We start from the raw sequence: 18,741 nt of genomic DNA, 5'->3' as shown, positions 1-18,741 counted from the left end.
GAAGAGAGAGAGAAGTGGAGAGAGAAACAGAGATAAAGGAGGGAGGGAAGAAAGACAGAGATGGAAGGAAGAGAGGGGAAAAGAGGGAAAAAGAGAAAGGACGGGAAGGGAGGGAGACCAGAGAGCAGAGGGCAGTGGGACTCTGAGCCGTGGACACCGCCCCGCCCCCGGCCCCGCCCCCGGCCCCGGCCCCGCCCCCCGGGCGCGGGCTGCCGCGCCACCTCCAGCCGCCAGGAGCCGCCACGGGCAGCCAGCAGCACCCTGCGCGCTCCGCGGACCCTCTCTCCCGCCTCAACGCCGGCCGCTCGCCGCCTCGCCGCCGCTCTCGGGCTCCGGCCGGGTCTCGCGCGCAGTCTTCTCGTGAGGGGCCTCGCGCCGCCCGGCGCACGCCGCCCCCCTGCCTCGGGGCGCGGGGTCTCGCGGGCCCCGCTCCCGCCCTCCGCTCGCCTGGCCCGGACCGGAAGCGGCGCCGCACGGCCTGGGCCTGGCGCGGGGGGCGGGCACCGGGGCCCGGTCCGACATGGGCAAGAAGCACAAGAAGCACAAGTCGGACAAACACCTCTACGAGGGTGAGGAGCTGGCCGCGGTGGGGGGCGGCGGCTCTGGGGAGTGTGTATGTGGCGGGGGCGGGGGGGGAGGGTTCTGGCTCCTTCGAGACCACCCTCGAGCTCCCGAGGCGGGCCGGGGGCCGCACCTCCCACGGGCAGGCCGGGGACCCGCGAAGGGGGCGCGGCCCGCGGGAGGCCGCGCAGACCCCTCCCAGGCGGGGGCGGCATTCGAACCCGGGACCCCTGACCCCCCCCCCCCCCCGGCGGGGCTCTTGTTGGGAGGTGTGAGACGGCCCCCAGAGGCCCGCAGCGTTCGGGGCACACATTCGGCGAGTGTCCGTCAGTCAACAGGTGCTTCGCGGGGCGCCCACTGCGCGCCCAGAGCCGCCCCGGCAGTGGCTCCCCCTTCTCCCCTGCCCGTCCCCCTGCCCGCGGTGCCTCTGCATCGTGGATGCTGGCCGGCGCGTCCCGCCCGTAATCGAGGCTCTGTCCTTTTGTTTTAAGAGTATGTAGAGAAGCCCTTGAAGCTGGTCCTCAAAGTGGGAGGGAACGAAGTCACCGAGCTCTCCACGGGCAGCTCGGGGCACGACTCAAGCCTCTTCGAGGACAAAAACGATCATGACAAGCACAAGGACAGAAAGCGGAAAAAGAGGAAGAAAGGAGAGAAGCAGGTTCCAGGAGAAGAAAAGGGGAGAAAACGGAGACGAGTAAAGGTAAGCGTGGCTGCGGTGCTTCGGCTCTGCTGGTGGTGCCACTTTTTAAGAGTTCCCGCCTCCCGCTGCCAACCTAACTTGATTCCCTCTGTGTCTGGCGAGACGCTGAAACGCCTTTACGGCCGTCTTGTTTTGAGGAAGAGCAGGGCAGCCTAGAAACATGAATCAGTTGGGACTTTCAGCAACTCTTGATTTATTTATACTTAGTTACACTCACAGCTGAGTCCTGATTTTCAAGAGCCGCGTCAAAGAGCATTTGCCCATCTAGGAAAAGTGGAAGTCGTGCTGGAAGCAGCCTCAGGTTTGTCAGCAACAATAGTCGTTTCAAAAGTGAACGGGATTTTGCTCCGAAGTGAATACTGTAATGCCAGATATATAATGAGCAGCTTTCGTCTTAAAACGTGAATCCGTTGAAGAGGAAATCTGATCAGAGACCTTTAAGGGACATGACGCCAGTGGTAAAAATTGGCATTTTCCTAACCATGTGCAGTTCACAGAAAAGGGGGGGAAAGTAGCCGCTGTCTTGGTTCGCAGGCTCGGCAAACATGCCCGGAATTAGCCTAGACTTCTGCACTTCCCAGATTTAACCGGTCACTGACTGAGTGGTTTATTAAATCAGTTACTGTACCTTGAAGATAGATTTCCATAAATTAGTTTTATAACTTTTATGTGTATATACATAACAGAAGGGTTCTATTCCATGTGATTAAATACCTTGATAAGTCACTAAATCTTAGAGACGCTCTGTTTAGAATTTCCCAAATCCGTTATTTTCTGCCTCAGTTTTTAGTTGCCTTTGGCTGGATTGTGACAATATATAGAACTATATAATGTTTTCTTTTGCTAAGTTATAAAAACTATTATGTGCATGTGATTTTTTTTTTTAAGAAATTCAAACAATACAGAGTGAACAAAAAGGAGGAAATTTTGGGGCGCCTGGGTGGCTCAGTCGGTTAAGCGTCCGACTTCAGCCAGGTCACGATCTCGCGGTCCGCGAGTTCGAGCCCCACGTCAGGCTCTGGGCTGATGGCTCAGAGCCTGGAGCCTGCTTCCGATTCTGTGTCTCCCTCTCTCTCTGCCCCTCCCGCGTTCATGCTCTGTCTCTCTCTGTCTCAAAAATAAATAAATGTTAAAAAAAAATAAAATAAAAAGGAGGAAATTTTTCCTCACCCTGGTCCCTCATACAGTCCCTCCCACTAGAGATAACCAGTTGGAGGGCACCTGGGTGTCTCAGTCAGGCGTCTGACTCAGACAGCAGCTCGTGAGTTCGAGCCCCACGTCGGGCTCAGAGCCTGGAGCCTGCTTCCAATTCTGTGTCTCCCTCGCTCTCTGCCCCTCCCCCGCTCGCACTCTGTCTCTGTCTCTCTCTCAAAAATAAACACTCAAAAAAATTACTTAAAAACAAGGTAACAAGCTGGGTTTTTTTCTTATTTGTAAAGTAGTTTATGAACATAGTTTTTAATTTTTTTTTTTTTTTAATGTTCATTTATTTTTGAGAGAGAGAAGGAGACACAGAATCTGAAGCAGGCTCCAGGCTCTGAGCTGTCAACACAGAGCCCGACGCCAGGCCTGAACCCACAGACCGTGAGATCGTGACCTGAGCCAAAGTCGACACTTAATTGACTGAGCCCCCCAGGTGCCCCAGTGAACATAGTTTTTAAAAGTCAAGAGTACTTCAGAGCTTTTACACGAAAGCAGTCTCCTGCTCCAGTGGAGAGTTTTACTTCCAAAATGTTTTAGTTTTTTTCCTTTGGGTATTTGTGTCCTTTTTTTTTTTTTTTCGTTTATTTATTTTTGGGACAGAGAGAGACAGAGCATGAACGCGGGAGGGGCAGAGAGAGAGGGAGACACAGAATCGGAAACAGGCTCCAAGCTCCGAGCCATCAGCCCAGAGCCCGACGCGGGGCTCGAACTCACGGACCGCGAGATCGTGACCTGGCTGAAGTCGGACGCTTAACCGACTGCGCCACCCAGGCGCCCCTTGTGTCCTTTTTTAAATGTAGTTTATGTTATTTCCTGACTTATCAGTACGTCTTTTACTGATAAGTTACAGAAGGTGAGAACTTAAGTCAGCAGTCCAATACCGCTTCACACCCCCGATTTCCCTTCCTCCATTCTTCCAGCATGGATGTATCACGGTTGTTGGTTAAATCAGTATTCAGTGTTTAATTGTTTTTCACTGGTGACAAGTATAGCAAACATAGAGCCGAACTTGGTCTCTTGTTAATTGCTTTCATTCGTTTGGTTATTGTGTACCAAATCTTCCCAAACTGACAGATTTATGAAACCCGTCTGATTTCTGTTTTTCACGTGGTCAAACAGTTCTCCTTGTCTTGAGACATCTATCTTGGAGCCCTCTGGGCCCTCCTGCCCTGTCCAGTCTGGTTGAGTCCTCTAGGCCTTCTGGGATCCTCCTTTGCTTCTTTCCTGGATCCCATGCCTTCTTGGTTTGCTCCCTTATTCTGGTGGATTCTTAACTCTAGGAAGTTCCTAAGAACCATTCATAGGAGGTAGGTTTTGGAAGTCCTTATGTGTTTGAATATCTTTATTCTGCCATCCTATAGTCTCACATAGATGGATGGTTTGACTCCGCATGGAATGCCAGATTGAGAATTATTGTGTCCTAGAATTTTAAAAGCATCTGGTTCTCTAATTGTCCTTTTTTAAAAAATAATAGATGTTTATTCATTTTTGAGAGAGCAAGTGTGAGCGGAGGGAGGGGCAGAGAGAGAGGGGAACAGAGGATCTGAGGCGGGCTCTGCGCGGACAGCAGCAAGCCCCGTGTGGGGCTCGAACTCATGAACCGTGACATTATGACCTGAACTGAAGTCCCAACACTTAACCAACTGAGCCACGCCGGCACCCCTAGTTGTCCTTGTTTTTATAGCACCCTGTTCTTATTTTTCTATGCAGTATCTTCTTTTTTTTCTCTGAGGATATTTTTTTTTCCTTTTAAGTTTTCTTTTGCTCCTTGCTTTGTATCTCCAGTTCTTCAGTTTATTTTCTTGGTCTCCTTCTTTTATGTTAACGGCATCCCTTAGATACCTGTTGCGCCTTCCTAGTCTGTATTTCAGTGTGAAGCACAAAAGGGCTGATTAATAAATAATTAAAGTACTTAATTAAAGTATGAATAAATACTTTGTATTTAGTTTTCTAGCTGTAGAGCCACTAAACAAAGACCTGATCATTTCATTGGGGAACCCCCAAATGTCTGTTCTCCAGAGAAAAGTCCCTTCTTGGACAAGGATTTTACCTGGCTGCTGGTATTTTGGGGGCCAGCCAGGGAAGGGGACTGAAGGTCCTACCACCCAGTGCTCTGCATTCAGTCCAGCATCTCTCCCCACTTCTGGCTGGTATGCTGTCTGGAGACTCTGGTTCCTTACGTCTCCAAGTGTGAGCTTTTCCAGGTTTCTCAGGTTTGAACTTTTCTCTAGCTGTCCACTTCTGCGTGCAGGAGGTCTCTTGCTTTCTGTGATCTGCACGCTCCTACGCTTGCCTTTCATCTCCCAAATGTGTGGGTATCTTTCATCCCCTGTCATCTCGTCTGTACTTTGTTCATGTCGTTTAACTGGAAGTTGAGGTCACCCCTTTTAGTTCTGGCACCATAATGCCAGCTGATACACTCGTGTTCTTCATTTCTTCTTTTATCAATTGTCTCATTCCTTTTATTAACTGCGTAGTATTTTGTTATATTGATGTACCATATTTTATTTGATACTACATTTAAATGTTACAAATAAAGCTTCATTGAGCCTCGTGTACACAAATCTTTGTATACTTTTGTAAGGATATCTTCAGGATAAGTTCCCGAAATTCCCCCCCTGTGTTCCAGCCACTCTGCCCTTTCTTGACTGTGGCTCGAAATGTCATTAGCCCTCATTATATTTCGACTACCTTGTAAATTAAGATGCTTTTGCATCCGTAGTCTTACTTGGACGTAACACCCTGCAGAATAGGACAAGTAGGTTGGTTTCCGTTTTATAAAAGGTAATGTGGAAACTCAGAAGTGAAGTGAATTTGCCCAAGGTCCCGTTTCCCCAGGACTCAGAGACCATGGGCCATTCCAGATTCTCTGGGGTGTCATTGGTTCTGTAGAGGCTGTTTGGGCCATCCCTTCTTTGCAGGTCAGACCAGGGATGGGGGAGGGGGTTCTTTTACTAGTGTTGTCTAGGAAGGGAGACTTCCGGACGCTCCTCTCTGAGCTATGTTCTGGATCTCTAGGGAATTTTAGGAACAGCAGTTGCCTCTGGTCTCTTCTTGGGGAGAAGCAGCTGTGTAACAGACATGGGCCTGGAAGGGGCTGGGGTATGTGTGGTTCTAAAGGACTGGTGATTCTTCTGGCCATTCTATGTGGCAGGAAGAAGGAAGGATGCAGGGAAAGGATAAAACTTACCATTTTAAAGCGTTTTTCTGAAACGCATACATAACTTCTGCTTGTGTTTCATCAGCTACAACTTAACCACATGGCCACCCTAGCTGCTAGGGAGGCTGGGAAATGTCTTTTAGTTGGAGAAGGAGGTGGGGCTTTGTACCCTAATAAAGATCAGGAATCTGTTACTTAGGGAAGAAAAGGAAAAGGTAAAGTTTGGGGGAAGCACACACACTTACAACATAAAACCCTATAATTTTTCAAAAGTGTTGGAGTTAAATGAGTTTCTTCTCTTGAGTAGGAAAGGCCCTGGTTATATTAGTTTAAAATGGCCAAGCAGTTACGATCGATAGTATTTCTCTGTGTAGCACAGTGGCATTTAATACCAGCCAGAACATTACGAGTACAACATCCCTTTGTTTTAATCAGGCCATGATCTAGATACCACCCCTCTGAAAGTGTGTTGGCTAGTTTTTCCCCCCTGAGCATTCGAATGCTGAGTGATTGGCAAAGAATTTGTGTGCTGGCATAACTCTTAATGTATTTCCTAAAGATTCAGCTTTACATTTGCAAGTCCTTTATTTCCAATTTCCACATCATATAAAAAATATATAAGGCACCTGGCTCAGTCAGTTAAGCATCTAACTCTTAATTTCAGCTCAGGTCATGATCTCCCAGTTTGTGAGTTCGAGCCCCTCACTGACAGTGTGGAGTCTGCTTGGGATTCTCCTTCCCTCCCTCTCTCTCTGCCTTTCCCCCTCTCATGCATACACACACTGTCTCTCCCTCTCTCAAGATAAATAAACTTTAAATAAAATAACAGCTGATGAATAAATGCTCCTATCATTTGGTCTAGTAATATAAGCATGAGAGGACAATGAAGTAAAACTGAGGGGCAATAAGTAAAATTCTGTGGGATGCCTGGGTGGCTCAGTTGGTGGAGCATCTGACCCTTGATTTCAGCTCAGGTCTTGATCCCAGGGTCGTGGGGCTGAGCCCTTCGTGGGGCTCTGCACTGAGTGTGGAGCCTGCTTAAGATTCTCTCTCTCTCTCTCTCTCTCTCTCTCTCTCTCTCTCTCCCTCTCTCCCTCTCTCCCTCTCCCTCCCCCTCCCTCCCTCCCTCCCTCCCTCCCCCTCCCTCCCTCCCTCTCTCTCCCTCCCTCCCTCCTTCCCTCTCTCTCCCTCCCTCTCCCTCCCTCTCCCTCCCTCCCTCTCCCTCCCTCTCCCTCCCTCCCTCTCCCTCCCTCTCCCTCCCTCCCTCTCCCTCCCTCCCTCTCCCTCCCTCTCCCTCCCTCTCCCTCCCTCTCCCTCCCTCTCCCTCCCCTCCCTCTCCCTTCCTCTCCCTCCCTCTCCCTCCCTCTCCCTCCCTCTCCCTCTCTCTCCCTCCCTCTCCCTCCGTCTCCCTCCCTCTCTCTCCCTCCGTCTCCCTCCCTCTCTCTCCCTCCGTCTCCCTCCCTCTCTCTCCCTCCGTCTCCCTCCCTCTCTCTCCCTCCCTCTCTCTCCCTCCCTCTCTCTCCCTCCCTCCCTCTCTCCCTCCCTCTCTCTCCCTCTCTCTCCCTCTCCCTCCCTCTCCCTCCCTCTCTCTCCCTCTCTCTCCCTCTCTCTCCCTCTCCCTCCCTCTCTCTCCCTCCCTCTCTCTCCCTCCCTCTCTCTCCCTCTCTCTCCCTCTCCCTCCCTCTCTCTCCCTCCCTCTCCCTCCCTCTCCCTCCCTCCCTCTCCCTCCCCCTCCCTCCCTCTCCCTCCCCCTCCCTCCCTCTCCCTCCCCCCTCTTCCCTCCCCCCTCCTCCCTCCCCCCTCTCCCTGTCTCCCCACCACCCCCACTTGCGTGCTCTCTCTCTCAAATTAAAAATTTTTAAATGTCAGTGGATTTTTGTTTTGCTTCTATTTCTTGGCTATTATAAATAATGCTGTTGTAAACCCGAGTATGTAAGTATCTCTTTGAGAACTTGCTTTCGGTTCTTTTGGATATATATCCAAAAGTAGAAGTGCCAGTTCATCCTGTCTTCTCTTTTACAGATGAGAAAACTTAAGGCTCAGAGAGCTTAGTCACTTGCTCAAAGTTGCATAATCAGTGCCAGAACAGGAACTCAAACCCTGCCCCTTAAATAGGTCTGTAGTGTGAAAGAGTTGTTAAAATGGACACTGACCTCCACACCCTTCACAGTACATGGAAAATTAAAATCGGTGCCCTTAACAGAGGGGGCGTTCTAGTTCTGAGTCTCTTGAGAGTCCCTGGGGCTGGGTGGGGGGAATCACAGAAGATTTTGCTTAGGCGGTTGCATTTGAGCTGGTCTTGAAAAATCAGAATATAATGATGTTACACTACATGTTCAAGCAATGGGATAAACTATGTACTCTGAGCTATTATTGTAATATAGGGATATTCTTTTCATCTTGTACGATTACAGGTAAGGAATCAAGGGGCACCTGTGTGGCTCAGTTGGTTAAGCATCCAGCCTCGGCTCAGGTCATGGTTTCACAGTCCATGAGTTCAAGCCCCACATTGGGCTCTGTGCTGACAGTGCAGAGTCCACTTGGGATTCTCAATCTCTTTCTCTCTTTCTTTCTCTCTCTCTGCCCTTCCCCTGCTTGCATGTGCACATGCCCGCCCGCCCTCTCTCTCTCTCTCTCTCTCTGTCTCAAAATAAAAAAACAACAACCAAAAAAATAAATAAATAAATAACATTCGAGCGTTTACTGTATGCCAGGCACAGTTCTGAGTTCTTTACATTTACTATTTTAATTCTTACAAATAGCTCTGTGGAGTAGGTGCTGTTAGTATCTCATTTTATTGCTGAGTTAACTAAGGCATAGAGGATGAGGTAGCTCATAACTAGAGAGAAAAAATGGATGACTGTAATCATTAAGCAAAATGGAAATTCTGTCAAAACACAACTCATTGATTTGTTTGGTATGACATCCGCCAAAGCCAGGATCTCCCAGCAGAAAATCCTCCCACTCTGGTTTCCTCTGGAGGTTGTCCTCTTTAAAAAAAAAAAAAAAGTTTATTATTATTTATTTTTATTTATTTTTTTTAGTAATTTCTGTACCCATTGTGGGGCTTAAACTTACAACTCCTATAACAAGAGTCACATGCTCTTCCAACTGAGCCAGCCTGGTGCCCCTAAAGTTTGTTTGTTTGTTTGTTTGTTTGTTTGTTTGTTTGTTTGTTTTTTTAAGTAGGCTCCACACCCAGCGTGGGGCTTGAACTCATGATCCTGAGATCGAGTCAAATGTGCTTCCAGATGAGCCACCTACATGCCCCTACTTATTTATAGTAATCTCTGCACCCAAAATGGGGCACAAACCCACAACCCCAAGATCACGAGTCACACGCTCTTCCAGATGAGTCAGCCAGGCACCTCTAGAGAAAGAAAGACTGTTATGAGTGTAAGAGTAGTGTTGCTCCTCTGATGGAAAGGCTGTTTATTCATTTATTTACTCAACAGACATTTACCAGGCACCTCTTACATGCCAGACTCTGTTATTAGACTCAAATGATGAAGGTAAATAAAATACAGTTCCTGCCCTACAGGAGGAGCTCAGAGTTGAGCTGGGGAATCAGATGTGAAAGGAGAGCTAAACTTCATGGCCTGGTAAATTCTAGTAGAGGTATGAATAAAGGTATGTTCTGGGAGTCCAGGGGAAATTGTTTCTTGTTTTCCCTTGGAGAGCTGGGGGAAGGCATCAGAGGTACAGACTAAATAGGCAGCACATGCTGTCTTCAATCTAAGGCCAAAAATGAGGTGTCACTTTGAGGTAGTAAGACTGATTTTTCAATTAAATTCAAAATCACCTGTTAAATTCTAAAATTGTTTTGCGGATTGGAAGCATTATTTGAGTATAGTATCTGTATCTGTATCCCTTCCAAAAGTAGCTGAAAGACAGTACTTATCACTAAGGACTTCAGCTGTTAATTTGTGTGCTTTCACATTCCCATTCCATGCTGCCTCCTGTAATTAATTAATTCTGCAAGTATTATGCATAAGGCATTGTTGAGCTTGGAGGTACAGCACTAAAAATGACGTGGGACCCTGCCCACAAGGAGCTCTAGTGAAGAGGCAGATGTGTTTATAGTGCAATGAGTGTTATAATATTAATAATATGAGCAAAGATTTGCTTCAGAAGTGTCATTCACAAATTAATAACTTGCCATTGAGTTGTGAATAAATTAGAGTCTGAAATTAAGTACAGTGCGTTTGTAGTTACAGAAATAGCCACTGTTCCTCTCTCCTGCCTGGACCTGCTTGCGCACAGGATATTTCCTCTGCCTGGAATGCTGTTTCCACCCACCCACCTCCACCCCCAGCCTGGCTAAATTCTGTCCTTCAGATCTCAGCTCAGATGTTACTACCTCGTAGAAGTCTTCCCACACTTGTCCAGTCTAAATTAGATTCACCCAACAGTTATTCTCTCCATGGATTCTGTTTGGGTCTTTTTAATGAGTTGTTTAATGTGTGTCTCTGCTGTTACACTGTCAGCTTCCTAAGGGCAGGGCTGTGTGTGTGTGTTATCCACCAGTGTTTATCTATACAGTAGAACCTTATTTTTTTATTGAATGCATGAATGAATGAGTGTACAATATGGGCAAGTGCTTCGCTGAAATTTCACATATACTGTCTTACTTCATCCTCAGAACAATCTTCTGAGGTATGTATTGCAAAGATAAGAAAATTACTCCCCTCCCCCACATTATATAGTTTATCCATAATTTCATGGCAAATAAGTGGCAAAGCCAGAATCTGAGCCTATTTATAAACTATAACTGTAAACCCTTCTTCCTTGGCTACCTAAAGTTAAATGGCTCCAGTATCTTTGTGTCGTTTTCTATATGTAATTGGCAAAATGCGTTAACTATTAAGCATAACTGTATTAACTTTTGGTTTTACATATCTGTGTGACTTTAGTAAGGGACGTTCTCAGTAAGATTCTTTAACTATGTTCTGAATCATGAAGAAAATTAGAAGGTTGGAATCAGAATTTTAAGTGGAGAGAGAAGTGTAGAGGTCAAAGCCTCTTGTTTTGTGGGTGAAACTGAGTGAGTGAGTGGGATAACTTGTTCAGGGTCACATTCTGGTAAACTAGAAGGCAGGTCTCCTAATTCCTAGTCTGGCAGTAACATGTTACTGAATATCCATGCAGTTTAGGGTGCTTTCCAAGTATAGGTTTTTGTATTCTTTTTCTCTTTGGGACTGTAGCCTAGAAGGTTATATTCTCTTGCCATTCTGAATATTAAGGTGGTTAACGTAGACCAGGCTGACAGGATAAAGTGACCAGGTAGTACCATCCTTTGGTACTTTTTCAACTTTTCTATTTCTTGACCTCATTTCACCATTCCATTGATTCTAAGATAGATAAAATCAACAGTTAAATCTCTATCTTGTGGGTGATGAGAGGCCTGATGAGAATAAGTGAATTGCTTAAGAAGGTCACTGTGTGTTAAGGATGAGGCTGGGGCTAGAACTTGAGCCCATAGACCATGGGTCAGCAAACCATGGCCGGTGCACCTGGCTTTATAAATAAAGTTTTGTTGGAATACGGCCACACCCATTCGTTTATGTATTGGGTAGGGCTGCTTTCACGCTACAACAGCAAAGGTTAGTAGCTGGGACCTTAGGACCACAAAGCTAAATTATCTGCTGTCTGGCCATCTACCAAAAAAAGTTTGCCAACTCCTGCTCTAGATTCCTGGCACTATAGCCCTGGTTCTTTCCACCTAGGAGGGTGCTTATTGCCTTGCAACTGTCCTCACTTCACAATTTACATTTCATAGGAAGGAATCTGTGTCTCCAGGGGGTCTTTTTCCATTGAACAGAAGGAAATTTTCCAGCCTACAAAAGATTGATGCCAGTTGTTCTGATTGATGGCAAAAAACCCACAAAACTTTCCAGAATCAAAATTTGCTGCTCTAGAGTATGGCATGAAGTCATAAAAATAGACACCAATCAACTTGATGATAACTGAGATCAAGAGCACTATGAGTACAGTTTATATAGCATTTTTCTCTGGAGCCTTGAAACCAGTCATATATTCTATATTAGATGCTTTGGACCCTGAGAATAGAAGCTCTGTATCAGTGATCCTGAAAGTGTGATTCCTATAGCAGCAACACCCACAAGGCCTGGAAACTTGTTATTAATGCAGACTCATAGGCTCTACCTTAGACCTACCGGATGGGTAATCCCGGAAACAGGGCCAAGACATTAGTGTTTTAACAAGACCTTCAGATGATTCTGCTGTACACTGAAGCTTGAGATCCATAATGGGCACTCAGAATTTGCACTTCTAGCAACTTCCCAGATAATGCTGATGGTGCTGGTCAGGGAGCACACTTTGAGAACCACTGCTCTGGATACTAGGACAATAAATTAGGACATAAGCCAAGAAAGTAGTTTTGGAGTTGATAAGATCCTATTAAGAAGCTTGATTCTCGGGGCGCCTGGGTGGCACAGTCGGTTAAGCGTCCGACTTCAGCCAGGTCACGATCTCGCGGTCCGGGAGTTTGAGCCCCGCGTCAGGCTCTGGGCTGATGGCTCAGAGCCTGGAGCCTGTTTCCGATTCTGTGTCTCCCTCTCTCTCTGCCCCTTCCCCATTCATGCTCTGTCTCTCTCTGTCCCAAAAAAATAAATGTTGAAAAAAAAAATTAAAAAAAGAAGCTTGATTCTCAAAGGCATAAGTAGACATTTTTAGACAATTTTAGTAAAAATTTAATTAAAAAAAAAAAGAAAACACAATAATAAAACTAGCACCTGGATACCAACCATCCAGCTTTAGCTTTTTTTTACTTTTTACTTGATTTTTTGGTTTTTGACTTTGGCTTTTTGTTTGTTTTTGTAAAGAAATAGGGGCACCTGGGTGGCACAGTCGGTTGAGCATCTGACTCTTGATTTTGGCTCAGGTCATGATCCCAGGGCCATGGGATGGAGCCCTGCTGACAGCACAGGGCCTGCTTGGGATTCTCCCTCCCCCTCTCTCTACCTTCCCCTGTTTTCCTGCTCTGTCTTTCTCTCCAAATAAATATTGAAAGAAAGAAAAGGAGGAAAGAAAGAAAGAAAGAAAGAAAGAAAGAAAGAAAGAAAGAAAGAAAGAAAGAAAGAAAGAAAGAAAGAAAGAGAAAGAAGAAAGAAAAAGAGAAAGAAGAGAGAGAGAGGGAAAGAGAGAGAGGGAAAGAGAAAGAAAAGAAAGGGAGAGAGAAAGGGAAAGAGGAAGAGAGAGAAAGAAAGAAAAGGAAGGAAGGAAGGAAGGAAGGAAGGAAGGAAGGAAGGAAGGAAGGAAAAGAAAGAAAGAAAGAAAGAAAGAAAGAAAGAAAGAAAGAAAGAAAGAAAGAAAGAAAGAAAAAGAAAAATTAAATATAGATACAGATGAAGCTTTCTGAGTATTCTTCCAGAATCCCATTCCTCTCCGTCTCCTCTCTCTCTGCCCTGGAGACCACCATTATTGTGAGTGTCCTGTGTATCAGTTGCATACTTGTTTTTGTAATTTTACCACTTCCACATACATCTGTAAATAATATACACTTACACATTTTCAAACTACAAAACCAGTATTGTAACAGTATTCTCAACTTTTATCTCTAGAAATTATAGTTCTGAACACTCTACATCTTGATACAGTGTAACTTTAGCTTATAAATTTTACCTGCTGTGTAAATGTCATAATTTATCAATCCATTTTCCTTTTAGTAGGCATTGGATTGTTCATAATTTTTTACTATTTCAGAATGTGGCAGTAAATATTCTTATACCTGCCTTCCATGTAGAGAAGTTTCTCTAGGGTATATGCCCAGGAGTAAAAAAGCTGAGAAGTAAGGTAAAGGCATCTTCAGCCTTAAAATATTGTTAATTGTTCTCCTAATGGTTGTACTTATTTACCTACCCATCTGCAAGGTGTGAGAGCCCTATTTCTCTGTTTTCATCAAAACTTGACATTTTCAGGCATTTTATTTTTTGTCACATGGAGAGCTAGGAAATGCCTTGTAGTTTCAAACATTTATAATCCCCAGAGTTCTAGGCAGCTTGAGTTAGTTGGCATGTTTTTTGATATTTCAGGTTTCTGGGAATTACCTGTGATATCCTTTACTCATTTTCTATTGGGTTATCTGCCTTTTTACCTGAATAAATGCTCTTTGCACAGTTTTTGTTAATACTCTTGAGTTTTATGTGTTTCAAGTACTTTATGTCAGTCGATAGCTAATCTTCTCTACTCTTGAGTCATAAAGATCCTTTACTTTTATCTGAAATTTTAAAGCTTTGCTTTGTACATTTAAGTCTTTAATCTGTGTGGAATTTCCTTTTGTGTACAATATGAGGTAGAGATCTAATTTTATTTTCTTTTTCATGTAGATAACCAGTTGTGCCAGCACTGCCCTTTTGTCCTTGATTTATAATGCCACCCCTGATATACCAAGACTTGTCTATGTGCACGAGTCTGTTCTGTACTCTGCAATCTGCTCTATTGGTCTGTTTGCCCCAGTTAGTATTACAAATACTATCTGGTAAAACACATCTTATTGTGACTTTTTTTCAAAACTGTGTGGATTATTCTTGATGATTCACTCTTCAAGATAAATTATATGATTGGCTTGTCAAATTTCATGAAATTCTGGCTTACAATTTTGATTGACATAACATTTTATTTATTTTTAAATGTTGAGAGAGAGAGCGAGTGCACAGGCAGGGGAGGGGCAGAGAGAGAGAGGGAGAGGGAGAATCCCAGGCAGGCTTTGCACTGTCAGTGCAGAGCCCATTGCAGAACCTGATCCCACGAACTCTGAGATCATGACCTGAGCCGAAATTAAGAGTCAGTCGCTTAACTGACTGAGCCACGCAGGCGCCCCATCATAACATTGTATTTGTAGATTACTTGGGAGAGAATTGACTATCAATTCATGAACATGGTATATCTCCTTTATTCAGGTCTTCCACAGTGACCTCTCAGTAATGTTTCATAATTTTTCCTAAAAGGTATTGGACATCTTTTATTAAATTTATTCCTAGGTATGTTTTCTTTTGTGAATAGTATTATTTTTCTAATTGATTATTTCTGGGATATAGAAGCACTACCCGCCCCCCCCCCCCCAGGAGCTGTTATTCTCTCCTTTTCCAGTAGATGGCAATAAAATACATTAAGATTTCATTATTAGAAATCTATTTTCTTTTAAGTAGTGTCTTGTTTTCGTTTTCACTGAAATTATTTGTTTTAAAGGTATTAATTCTGAAGTATTTCTAAATTGTTTCCCTTTGTTCCATTTAGGAGGATAAAAAGAAGCGAGATCGGGACCGTGTGGAGAATGAGACAGAGAAAGATCTCCAGTGCCAGGCCCCTGTAAGATTAGACTTGCCTCCTGAGAAGCCTCTCACAAGCTCTTTAGCCAAACAAGAAGGTTGGAATAAGTCTGAATTAACTTACTTGAATGAGGAAGCTGAAATTATTTTAAGGGTTGTAGCCCGGGAAGGTGACTGGGTTTTAGCTTTTAAGATTAAAAGCTGTATAATTGAATTTTTTTTTTTTAAGTTTTCTATTTTCTGTCACTGCATAAGAGCTTTAAAGTAGCTTCCATTTTGAATTGATACTCTAGTACTTCAATATATTTGTGTAAGATAAATGAAATTTCTGTATGAGACATTTAATGATGAGTATGAGGTAAGTCATATGGAAAGAAATCAGCTAAACAATACTCTTTAGAATCTTCCTTTTGAAAACACTCTTTTCCTTTCTCCTTTACTTTAGAAGTAGAACAGACACCCCTTCAAGAAGCTTTGAATCAACTGATGAGACAATTACAGAGGTAAATGTTCTTTCCAACATTTTTTAACTTGGAAATTAAAATGAGAAATATAGGATCCAAACCACTTCTCTATTTTTGATTATTTAAAGCCACATTTTTGTGGCCTAAATCCAAATGTACTTGATTTTAAAGTGGATGATAAATATTGTGCCTGGCAATAGAAAGTACTTTAAGAAGCTGACTTTTAAATGTTCTCCTTTGGTTTGTTTTAACTGGCAACCTGAAGAGTGTTACATAATATTCTTAATGGCAAATTTCTCTTTAAACTAACTTCTGATGTTGAAGCTTTAAACCAGGAATAAATAATACAGCTATTTTCACTTTGCTAATAAATGAAAATACCTTCTGTATATTTGTTTAATGCTTATCATGCTGTGAATATTCAACAATTATTAAGTCTGGGAGAAGAAACTAAGTAGGATTTGTGGCCCTCTCTTAAATGCAAAATTTTGTTCTAAAAAATTCAGTATCTAGATTAAACCAATGTTAAGTTCTTAAAGAGGAAAAGAATAACTCAGTCTTCATTAAAATACTTATTTTTGCTACTTTTCTTTACTCAGAATTTGAGTTTTCAACCCAAAGACATTTATATTATTTGCAGAGGATTCGTGGGTATAGGCCATGCATTCTAATACTGAATTTTCTTCTCACTCTGTTATACTTCTGTGTCAACCTCAGAACATATTATAAATCATTTTGTAAGTGAAAGCCTCTAGTGCTATCTGTATTCAACACCTGTTCAGCTTTGCAGTTAAGATCAGAAGTTAGTGGCCTCACTCCCTTTTTGGTGTTACAGAGTAATTGAGAAATACACTTGAATAAGTCATTCACTCTTTGTCCCAAAAATACGAACAGGTAAGCATTAGGTATTCCAACTCTATTGAAATGCTCGACTATGAAGTGTTGGGGCTGCCTTTTAAATTTTTCTTCTTATGACATGATCAGGATGTAGGCTAATGAAATCTTTTAAGTAGATTTCTTAAAAGAAATCTACTTAACAAGGTCTCTCTTAGTCCAAGGATATTCACATTTCTCAGAACACTTTGGGAATTAGAACCCAGAGCCGCATTTTTTGAATAGTCTGTAGAGATCCGTTATCCTTAAGACTCAGCGCAAATGCTGGTAAATAATGTAATTGATTAGGACCATATTAAAATGATTGATTTTAGGGGGTGTAGGTAATTTGCTCTGAAGAGGTCCTCCAGAGATGATTAGTGTTGTTATTCATAGTAACTACTGTGGACAGCACACAGTTGTATGTAGCAGTTCCAGACTGAGTATTTTTGCTTATTCTTTATTTTTTAATCTCATTGCTTAGGCATCCTGCTAGAGAAGAACAAATATCTCAGGTTATATTCCAGCTCTATCTTTTATCACATTTATGATCTAGAACAAATGATTTGCCCTCTGAGCCTTAGTTTTCTCATTTCTAACTGAGGATACCACCACCTGTGTGGCTTTTATAAAGATTACATATAAAATAAATCAAGTACTTATCAATGGGTCTGCATGGGGTAAATACATATTAAAAGTTGCTGCTTTTATTATTTTTTAAACCATTTTTATTAATATAATTACTTGCACTATGAAAACCTTGGTATGCCAAATTGCCAGAGGAAAAAAAATCAGTCTAATGACCTAATTGTAGAGCAATGGTTCTCAACCCTGTCACTACTGGAGTTACCAATGCCAAATATTCCAACACTAATAGGAATAGTCAATCATACAAGTACCAATGTCTGCACCAGCCCTCCTTCCCAAAAGATTCTGTCGTGGGTCTAGGCTGAGCCTCCTCCTCCCCTCCCTACCCCCCAACTAGAATTTTTTTTTTAAGGCTCCTCTATTGGTTCTGATGCACAACCAGAATTGAAAACCTGTGATAGAAAGCACTGGTTCTTAAGTTTGGGGGTAATTTGAGGACCTTTTTAGTATCAGGTTTTTGAGTTCTCCCCTGTAGATGAAATAGAAGTTGGATCCATTGACTAAGAAAATATACATATTTTACATAGATGTATTAATCCTGTGGCCCCCCCCAAGAGTCCAAGCTTATAGTTATAAATCAGCATGGAAGATTGCAGATGTGCATTTATAGTTACTATTTCTGCCTTTTCCCCTATGGTTGATAAAAGTACATAGGGTTTACGTCCCAGAGGCCAAGACACTGGTCAGTTAGTCTGGATTTTTTATTTTGTTTCATTTTTCCCTATGTGGGAGGTGCTACCAACTAATTAGATATGTATATCTTAAAAGATTCTCTGTCTTAAAGGTACAACTAGTATGTAAAACATCTTCACCTTGTTATTAGTTGTTAGTCTTTGAAATCATTCTTTCACTTTTCAGTGAAAAGTATGTTAGCATACTACACATTCTTTTTACATCTGAAAGTTTTCCTGTGACTTCTCCTAGACCAGTAGATTTGTTGTAGTAGAAATAAGATTGCTCTTTGCGTATCTATTAGTTGTTAGTCTTTGAAATCATTCATTCTTTCACTTTTCAGTGAAAAGTATGTTAGCATACTACACATTCTTTTTACATCTGAAAGTTTTCCTGTGACTTCTCCTAGACCAGTAGATTTGTTTGTAGTAGAAATAAGATTGCTCTTTGCGTATCTTCACAGAAAAGACCCAAGTGCTTTCTTTTCATTTCCTGTGACTGATTTTATTGCTCCCGGCTACTCCATGATCATTAAGCATCCAATGGATTTTAGCACCATGAAAGAAAAGATTAAGAACAATGATTACCAGTCCATAGAAGAACTGAAGGTAACTGTAGTTATTTATGTCGTGATTGGAAAATAGACAAACTTAGGATGCAAAGTAACATGTCTGTTCAATTGAGAGTCTTGGATACTGTATGTACAAAATCTTGGTAGAAATCTACATGTTTGGTATTAGGAAACTTTCTAATTGACCTTTTATTTTGCAGAGAATTAAGTTTACTTTAATATCCAAAATCTTTGTATTTTTTTGTCTCAGAGCTTGTTGATAGGCAACCAGGCAAACTAAGCCATCTGCTATCTTTTATTATTTTGGGACATTTTTAGAAAAATTTTGAATTTCATATGTTCTACAATATATATTCTCAACCTTTAAAATGAAAAAGTATCTGATTTTTAAATTCAGACTAGTGCAGATAAAATTGATACTTAAATTTGTGGCAGAGTAGTTTCCTTTTCTGTTTCTAGTCATGTCTCTCAAATAGAGGATAAGTTGGCCTGTCCAGAAAATAGTCAACAAAAGTTTAATTACATGTTCTAGTTTGATGAAAGTCAGTTGCTTTCTGAGTTCAGTTTGGCTAGACTTATTGAGCATATTTTCTTCAAAA

The 18,741-nt window shown here is 42.8% G+C and overlaps 1 protein-coding gene across 5 annotated transcripts in view; it reads left to right on the top strand.

The window, feature by feature from the left end:
- The first annotated feature begins 295 nt into the window (after nt 1-295).
- Nucleotides 296-18,741, top strand: part of BRD7 (bromodomain containing 7) — a 47,920-nt gene continuing 29,474 nt past the window's right edge. For 4 of the 5 annotated variants that reach the window (XM_045047189.1, XR_006590818.1, XR_006590817.1 and 1 more), the window contains exons 1-5: nt 296-569; nt 1,053-1,261; nt 14,883-15,012; nt 15,360-15,417; nt 18,035-18,179. In XM_045047189.1, the coding sequence (XP_044903124.1) occupies nt 521-569; nt 1,053-1,261; nt 14,883-15,012; nt 15,360-15,417; nt 18,035-18,179 (591 nt within the window). In that variant the 5' untranslated portion in view covers nt 296-520. The remainder of the gene's footprint in view (nt 570-1,052; nt 1,262-14,882; nt 15,013-15,359; nt 15,418-18,034; nt 18,180-18,741) is intronic. The other variant, XM_023245810.2, reaches the window with a different exon arrangement.

Source organism: Felis catus, chromosome E2 (genome assembly GCF_018350175.1).
Source record: "Felis catus isolate Fca126 chromosome E2, F.catus_Fca126_mat1.0, whole genome shotgun sequence".
In the NCBI taxonomy this organism is placed as follows: Eukaryota; Metazoa; Chordata; class Mammalia; order Carnivora; family Felidae; genus Felis; species Felis catus.
Note: the sequence above shows the minus strand (reverse complement) of the source record. Positions and strands in the feature narration are given on the sequence as shown.